The 9,117-nt window shown below is 37.4% G+C and overlaps 1 protein-coding gene and 1 pseudogene across 1 annotated transcript; both read right to left on the reverse strand.

Annotated features, from left to right (window-relative positions):
- Nucleotides 1-5,201: 5,201 nt before the first annotated feature.
- Nucleotides 5,202-5,927, reverse strand: LOC132051041 (histone H1-like; annotated as a pseudogene).
- Nucleotides 5,928-6,591: 664 nt separating this feature from the next.
- On the reverse strand, nucleotides 6,592-7,699 carry LOC132051042 (uncharacterized). The gene is made up of 4 exons (XM_059442349.1): nucleotides 7,599-7,699; nucleotides 7,191-7,274; nucleotides 6,894-7,066; nucleotides 6,592-6,709 (listed from the first exon to the last, which is right to left on the reverse strand). Exons 2-4 carry the CDS (start codon nucleotides 7,246-7,248, stop codon nucleotides 6,617-6,619), a joined length of 324 nt encoding a protein of 107 aa, XP_059298332.1. The 5' UTR covers nucleotides 7,249-7,274; nucleotides 7,599-7,699; the 3' UTR covers nucleotides 6,592-6,616.
- Nucleotides 7,700-9,117: the final 1,418 nt, after the last annotated feature.

Genomic DNA, 9,117 nt, shown 5'->3' on the forward strand with positions numbered 1-9,117 from the left:
CTTTTAGAAAGCACCTGCTCTGATACCAATTATTATTACCAAATAGTGTATGAAGGACTTGGTTTTGTACTAGTTCCCTTATGCAATGCAGGAAGTAAAGAAGGTACTGTTTTTACCCTGGAAAAAGTCCTTGCTCGAGGGATTAAAAATCACGACCTACCCCAGTAGAATTTTAACTCCACTACATGAGTAACTTCAAATTACAACTCTATCGTAAGTTAGGAATTAACTCCCATAATCCCTCACCCTTGCAATAACACTTATGCAACCTAGGAACTGACTCCCGTAGTCCCTCCACCCTTACAATACACTGATTGTAAGCACCTCCACTTGACTACCTCTAGCCAAGGAAACGAAGATTGACTACCTCTAGCCAAACGAGATAATACTCAAAATACCCCCCAACGTTTGACCAAAATCCCAACTACACACCTAACATTTGCGGGGGTCCTATTACCCCCCTGAACAAATTTTTTCGATCAAAATGCCCACTGACCGATGTGGCAATCCATACAACCCCCAAATATTAAATGGCGTTGTCCACACGCGCACATTTACGTGCCACGTGTTTAATTTTGCCCCATTTTTTATTAATTTCCCCCTTCCTCCATCCATCTACTCTTCTTCTTCAAAAAAAAAAAAAAAATCTCTCCTTTTCCATACTCCATTTTTATTAAGGATCGAAAACCCATACCCAATTCTCCTTCATCTTCATCAACATTATCATCATCATCATCATCATCTTCATTAGGAGTTGAAAAAAAAAATCACACCAACTTGCTCAAATCTAATCCAAACAAACCCAAATGTGAAAGGAAGCTTCCTAACACCAAATATAACAAAGTTCATCCATTAATTTGATTAAACAATCAAAATTTCGAGAAACCCATTTGGTGTTCTTCATAACTTTCTCCAAATTCTTAGAAATGGAGTTTAATTTTCTCCCCAAATCAACTCAAAGAATTAGTGCTTAAACAACTCCAACCAAGCAACAAGTAGCAACTCCAAACAAGCAACTTCCAATCGATTTTCTTTAACAAGATTAGATTTTTCATCCTTATTTTTTTTCCTTTTTCCTTTTTCTTTCTTGATTTTTCATTTTTTTCTTGATTTTCGTTTATGGTGGAAAGTTGTTCTTTAACAAGTTGTTCGGAATCATATGTGGATTTTCTTCAATTGAGATTTTCGTTTATAATGGATATTATTTTGACAACAAAAAATGGGGATGGATATTAAATAGGGTGAAGATGAAGATGAAGTAGCCTAAAAATGGAGGGAGTTCAAATTTTATCTACTTGGCATCATATGTGGCACTTAGTTGGCGTCCAAAACATGCGAGATTTTTAAAGGCTAACACGCGCCACCGGGCGGTGTATTCACGCTCTCGCCACATCAGGGTCATTTTGCTACTGAAAAAATTTGTCCAGGGGGGTAATAGGACCCCCGCAAAGGTTAGGTGTGTAGTTGGGATTTTGGTCAAACGTTGGGGGGTATTTTGAGTATTATCTCCTAGCCAAACCCAACTAATACACCAAAGCTAACTTTAGCCAAGGCTACCACTTAATAGATTGAAAGATAAACTGCCTAACAATTACTAAGAATTTGAAATACCTACAACAGTTCATTTTTGGGAAGAGTAGGTTTACAATTTTAGCATAACAAAACAAAGACTTACAACAACATAAAGAACTTAGACTAAATTTGTATCTGGATCTGGTTCTTCAGTTTTGCAGGTGACTTTGTTCTTGTGATCACTTGAAATCTTGTGATGGCAGCTTTTGCCCAATTTAGATTAGGTTTTTCAAGTGATACACAATATGTTGCAACATGTTGTATATATAGTGGGAAGCATGTGGGATGGATAGAGACGACTCGTTTAATATTTGACCTAAAGCATGGGCCAGCTCAACTGTTGTACTTGTGTGCAGTGAGTAGCTCAGCTTTACAGCTGTCTCAGCTTACCGTGCAAGATGCACAGAGAGCAAATCACATACCAGGTCTCTATCTGGTTCTGAATCAGTTTGACAATCATCAAAACACGAATGCACTTAAGCTTATCAAATATGAAAATTGAATAATTAGGATAAAAGCATTTTTTAACCCCGAATTGGAAAGTGGCATGGGGCTGTGCTATTGGTGATTGATGAGGTGCATATTTCGGATGACTGGCGTGACAAGATTGATGGAAACGTGACTTGCGTTATACCAATGTAGGTGATTTCATAACGTCCTTGAAATGTGAAATCATACGGGGTGATTTTATACCAATGACAAGATTGATGTATGATGTTAAAGGTGATTTGGATGTTTGACATCATACGGGGGTGGATTATTGCTCTAATTCGCCGTGAGCATGGGCATTGCATTGCCGAGCAGAGGGCAGAGAGAAGATTGTTGCAAATTTTATGACCGTGAGAGGTTGAGAATATATTGATTTTTTTGGCACATCCTGATATGAAAGAACATGTTTTTGGCAGGTAATCAGAAACGAACTCCCGCAGTGGCACAAAGGAGGCATTGGCGATCGATATGGTGGGGCAACGGTGGTTACAACAGTGGTATTCGATTGAAAGAGATAAGGGGAATTAGCGATACCATAAAGAAAACAGGGCTAAAATGAACAATAAGTTGAGATTTGAGCCAAAATGGCTACATATTCAGTTGAGAAAGCCAAGCTACGCAAAATTTCTCTAATTTAATTTACGGAAAAGGGCCAAATATACCCTTGTACTATTGAAAAAGGGCCAAATATACCCTTCGTTATACTTTGGGTCTGAATATACCCCTGCTGTTATACTATGAGTCCAAATATACCCTTCCACCGTTAAAATTAACCAAGGTCAAACCCAATCCCACATGGCATGAATATTTTAATAAAACAAAGATTATGTGGCATGCCACCTCATAAACAAATTAAAAAATATATATATTCTCCTTTCCTAAACTTACAGAACAACACTTTTTGTGTCTGAATTCCAAAATTTCCGGTAACTCCATTTCGAGTCGGGAAAGTTGTTACGATCCAATACTAGGTTCCTAGCGACTCGAATGCAATTCAAAGTAATATATTTCAACGTTTCAAGCCCATTAATCGACATATTTTTATTCACGTTTACAATATTGAGAAATTATATTCAATGAATAAAAATTATAATGATAAGCAACATTACTTGTTTGATGTTTGATCGAGTTCAACGAGCTCCTACGATTTTGTCGGCTACACTCGGCAAAAGTGAGAAAAATGGGGATTTCATGGGAGGAAACCGAGCAAAGAGGATAGGAGTCGGATGATTACCATTTCGGATCGAACGAAAAGTAGAGCCGGCAAGAGACCCATCGTAAAAAAGAGTGATTCTCACCGAGTTAAAGCGAAAACGATTACGCTTGAAGCTAAAGGAACGAGGACTACGGAGGAGTAGGGATTTTCCGGGTAAGATGGAAGCTAAAGCTACAATGACTACTTTGAATTGCATTCGAGCTGCTAGGGACCTAGCATTAGATCAGAACAACTTTCCTGACGGAAATGGAGTTACCGGCAATTTTGGAATTCAGACATAAAGAGTGGAAGGAGAATAATTTTATTTTTTTAGTTTGGTAAGTGAGGTGGCATGCCGCATAATCTTTGTTTTATTAAAATATTCATGCCATGTGGGATTGGGTTTGACCTTGGTTAATTTTAACGGTGGAAGGGTATATTTGGACTCATAGTATAACAGCAAGGGTATATTCAAACCCAAAGTATAACGAAGGGTATATTTAGCCCTTTTTCAATAGTACAGGGGTATATTTGGCCCTTTTCCGTTTAATTTACTGATGGAGTAACTTTTTGAGTAAAAAGGTCAGCCTACTCATTTTGAAGTAGGACCGAATTAAAGCCTCAAAGAAAGTTCAAAAGATATGAGGATAGCTTGCCATAGTACTTGTTAAGAACCGAACGAATCACTAACTCAACATTCATAGAGATGAATTACCATCATATGACTCAACTAAACATCACGGCTTATCTGCTCTATCTTTAGTTATACATAAATGGAATGACAAGATTCAAATCCATAGTCAATACTAATCGCTCTACATAAGACAGATAATATCACAATCAATAGTACAACGGCAAGCAGAATAAAAGATAAGGCCCAACGTGCATTGTGATTCGCCCGTATAGGAAAAGTGATCCAGATCTGTGCAACAATTGTCTGATTGTCCATCCAATTCATGCTCAGAATTGAATATAAAATGGAACTTTAAGAAACAACGCTAAATGGCGAGTTATTAACATAGGAACCAAGGTTAAATACTGTTGAACCCATGCCAGCAAATAATAGATGTAGCACTAAAAAAAGGGTACTGCACACAATCCTTTATCTCACATTCTAACATGTTTGAACAGCTTATTTAAGATAAAATCTCCTCCCGGAGTAAGAATGAATATAAAGTTATAAAAAGAGAAAAGACATCATTTCAAAAAGAAAACTCACTTTAAGAACTAAACTTAACAGGTAATTATTTACCCCCTAAACAACTTAACTGATAATTATTTACCCCCTTAACGGGTGACGTGGCGAAAGTGTCTCAATCTCTTAAAAGCGCGTGGGAGGAAAAAATAAACACTAAAAGTGGTCCCAAGCTATACAGATGTCATCTTCTAATTGGATGATATATTAAGATTTTCTTAATATTTTATTTTCTATTTTAAATTAACTTTTTCCTTTTCTTTCTTATTCTTTTCCCTTCTCTTCTGCGTTCTACTTCAACATTCGCCACTATTTTTTCTTCTTCTTTGTTTCTTTGTATATAGATTTAATTTATGGGTTTGATTTGACACAAATAAAGAGATTAAATTTGTTGAGTTAACAAACCAGCTCAAATTCGAAACCAGGTAAAACGATCATTCAAATGCATAAAGTTGACATTTGCATAAAATTGACATTTGCTTTGTTCTTTGTGTTGGTTTCTCTCTCTAGTGTTGTTCGGGTTTTGTTATTAAGCTCTAGTTACTTTAATTTCTTATTACATATTCAAGGAACAATCTTCACTGTCTGAAATTACAATTCTTGTCTTCCAGCAAAATATTATTGTTATCAATTGAATGCACCCACTGTCTGAAGAAGATATTATGACAATGAGCATATGTCATCATACCCCTAAAACAAACCCTAACAATGGAGAACAATACTAACAGCAATACGCAAACTAAAAAAAAAAAAAAAAAAAAATCAAAACCCTAAAAGAAAAGGGTCAAATTCATATCACTTCACTAGAGAAATGTAAAAACAATTTACAAATTCAACCACCAATTTAACCTAATCTCTTCACTTCTTTGCTTTCTTAGCCGGAGTTGCCTTAATAGTTTTAGGCTTCTTCACGACCTTCTTCGCCGGTGTAGTTTTCTTCACTTTAGCAACCGCAGCTTTCTTCACCGGAGTTGCTTTCTTCACAACCTTCTTCGCGGAGCGACCCGTCTTCTTCGTCGCTTTCTTCGCCGTATTTCTTCGCTTTACCCTTCAACGCTTTTGGCTTTGCGGTGGCGGTGGTTTTCTTCTTCGCCGAGCAACGGCCTTTGCGGCGGGCTTTGCGGCAGGTTTTGCGGCGGGTTTGACAACGGGGGTAAGCTTGAAAGAGCCTTTGATTTTAGTGAGTTTGCCTGATGCGACGAGTTTCTTCAATTGAACTAACAAGAGTTTCCTGAAGTTTGTAGGCAAATCCTTTTGCTTTTCTTCAATGAATTTTGCTATCGCAACTTGACTTGAACCAGTTCTTTCCTTCAACACCATTATTGCTTCTGATATCATCTCAACATAAGGAGGATGAGATCGGGGTTTCTTGGGAGCAACAGTTTTCTTTGCAGTAGCAGACACCATTGTTGCGATTAGAGCTTAATTGATAAAGAATATAAGAGTTTCTGTTTGGTGAGATATAGAAATGATGATATCTCCCTATTTTCTCTTAGATGATATACATTGCAATTTCTTCAATAATGAAGATGATATATTTCTTCAATAATGAAGATGATATACATTGCAATTTCTTCAATAATGAAGAAATCACAATGCAGCTGGGGTGGGGGTGGAGGGGCGGAAGAAGGTGGGTTTGGTTGTTTGGTTGGGGGTGGGGGTTGGCGTGGTGGTGGTGGTGTTCTTCAATAATGAAGAAATCACAATGCAGCTGGTATGCAGCTGGGGTGGGGTGGAGGGGCGGAAGAAGGTGGGTTTGGTTGTTTGGTTGGGGGTGGGGGTTGGCGTGGTGGTGGTGGTGTTCTTCAATAATGAAGAAATCACAATGCAGCTGGGGTGGGGGTGGAGGGGCGGAAGAAGGTGGGGCGGCGGCGGTGTTGGTGAGAATGAGGAGAAAGTAGAAGAAAGAGAAAAAATAATAAAAGAAAAATAAAAAATGAAGAGTTGGTAATTTTTGACGTGGCAATGACGTGGCAATGACACATGCAATGACGTGGCGCGAGTGTAATACACTCAGTTCCGTCCAGGCCGCTAAGGGGGGTAAATAATTATCAGTTAAGTTGTTTAGGGGTGTAAATAATTACCAGTTAAGTTTAGTTGCTAAAGTGAGTTTTGCTGCCAAGTTCCAGGGGGAAATGATGTCTTTTGATACCCAGCCAACAAGCTTAGGCATTCAGCATTGAGTTCCTCCTGCACTCGGACAACATGTCCATGTAGAACTGACACTTGCCAATGTCACTTCCAGAGCTGTTGATGCACTGCAAGTTGAACCAAAGAACAATACAGTATCAGGATCTTCTAGTGAAAAAAAGGACAGGTCAACCAACTAGGTAGGCTGAAAGAGCAATCTCCATTTTGCAAATAATAAGTGGTTAATAGGTGGAAAACACTTTCTTTTTTTTTTCTTTTTTTTTATAATGAAATGGTGAAGTTAACACTTACGTCTTGGAATGCTTTAGAATGCATACTGCAAGCATCTGAACCAGCACCGCTGGTTGTTGGAGCTGCTGCAGCAGGTGCCTGGGAAGCAATAGTTTCATGTTGAATAGTGCGTGGACCCATAACAGAATCTACAGCCCTGTGTGCCACAGCACTTCCAGTACCAAAGGCCATCCCTGTAAACATAATAATCATAAAACATACAAGGGACACCCTTAAGCAATTTTGCCCCACAAAATATAATTGACGAACTGTGATTTAAGTTTTCTACATAGTACATACTGCAGGATATACTCATACCTTGAGCTATGGTAGAACCAATACCACCAAGCATGGATCCACCACCGCTACTTTGCATGGGAGCTGGTGGAGGAGCATGGTGTACTGCAAGAAAATGAGATAAAATATGAAAATGCACAGGCAAAGGAATGAGATCAAACCGCATCGACCAGAAGAACCAAATGACATAAATAAGTTGCCAAGAAAAAAGGTCTGACCAGTGGCGGAGCCAGGATTTTCATCCAGGGGGTTCAAAAATTCTAAAAGGTAAATATACGAAGAAGTCAGGGGGTTCAACACCTACTATATATACAAAATAAAATAATTTTAAGTTTGAAAATACACTGCAATTTTTCGCCGAGGGGGTTCGGATGAACCCCCTCGGTATAAGCTGGCTCCGCCCCTGGGTCTGACTACCAAAAAACCAACCTGGGGCTGGAGCAGGACGAGGGGCTGCACGAGGGGCAGGACGAGGAGCAGATCTTCCTAAACAACAAAACAAGGAAAATTGAAAATCATCAACTAGAATAAAGGGGACCAAAAAAAGTTGCCATTCTTATCCTTTAGCACAGAATGAAACTAACAAACTACAACAGAAAACTACAGCACAAAAGCTAAAGTGCCAAATGCAAATATTGATGGAGAATTAAGATGAACTAGAGCAGCCAACCAACACAACGATAATAGTACAGAATTGGATGGCAACCATATTATAAAGACGAACGGAACAAATACTACTACCTCAATCTTATAAATTGAACAGGAAGAATGTTGCACTAAAAGAAAGTACGTATTATTGAACTTTTAAGCAATTGTGCTTGCCCTATTCCAAGTTTTCCTTTAGAAATGTAAGAAGTCCAATCCATTTCCTGTCCTTTTTAGCAATTGTTGAATCTCATGTCAAAATTTCTGGCTGCATACCAAATAGAAGAATCGAAACAAATTTAAAAATAAAATTATTGTGTCATTAACCACAAAAAACTGTGGCTCTTAAGTGAAAAACAATGTTGCAATTGGGTTTTCAATGTAAGTGAAGCTTGCTTTCTTCTCAACCCCCAGAGCCAGAAATACAATCAACCTTGGCCGAAAGAGTGTCCAACTAACTTGAGCAAAATTAAGACTATTTAACTGACACATGATCAAAAAAAAAAAAATAGTTGGGAAATAAACTCTGATTAGGGCACCAAATATCGTATCATTAGATAAACATACTTGAAGTTCTAAGAGAAAAATGATTATAATCAATCGCAAAATAGAATAAGGGGTTAAGTGCCTATGTTTTATCAAAATCAAAGCTACATATTTAGAAATTACAACTACTATAGACACAATTTGTATAGGAAGAAAATTCTTACATGTCTGAGAAAATACCTTTTGACTTTCCAAATATTAAAATTGTCATTCTTTTTGGGATGTAGAGATTAGGGAATAATTCGTATTGTCATAAAAACGGCAACTTTTATAAACTCAAATTACAAGAAAAATCAAAACTTCATGATGAATCAAGTGCCTCCAGATATGAAGTCACCCCAATGAAATAAAATGAAAACAAGAATGGTCTTCAATTTATCGTAACAAAAAATCAACTCGTATCAACAAATCAAATTTGTTAGTACTATCACTCATCTAGGTTCTACTATTAATAAATCGATTTTACTTAGCATGTTTGCCAATATTTGCACTAATGGTACGTAAATGTATCTCGTTATTCAAACAACTATTCAGAGTAATCGCCCTTTGCTGTTCAAACTGAATCGTTTCGTTTTTTTAATTTTCTAATAAAGTCTTATAAGTTGAATTAATCAAATTCTTCTTTGTACAGCCATTTTCAAGAGTAACCAAACAACATAAGAATAGTAACACTGTCAATTCTTTCTGGGATTAGGGAATAATTCATATTGTCATAAAAACAGGAATTTTTATAAACTCAAATGACAAGAAAAAATCA

Source organism: Lycium ferocissimum, chromosome 3 (assembly GCF_029784015.1).
Source record: "Lycium ferocissimum isolate CSIRO_LF1 chromosome 3, AGI_CSIRO_Lferr_CH_V1, whole genome shotgun sequence".
NCBI classification, from domain to species: domain Eukaryota; kingdom Viridiplantae; phylum Streptophyta; class Magnoliopsida; order Solanales; family Solanaceae; genus Lycium; species Lycium ferocissimum.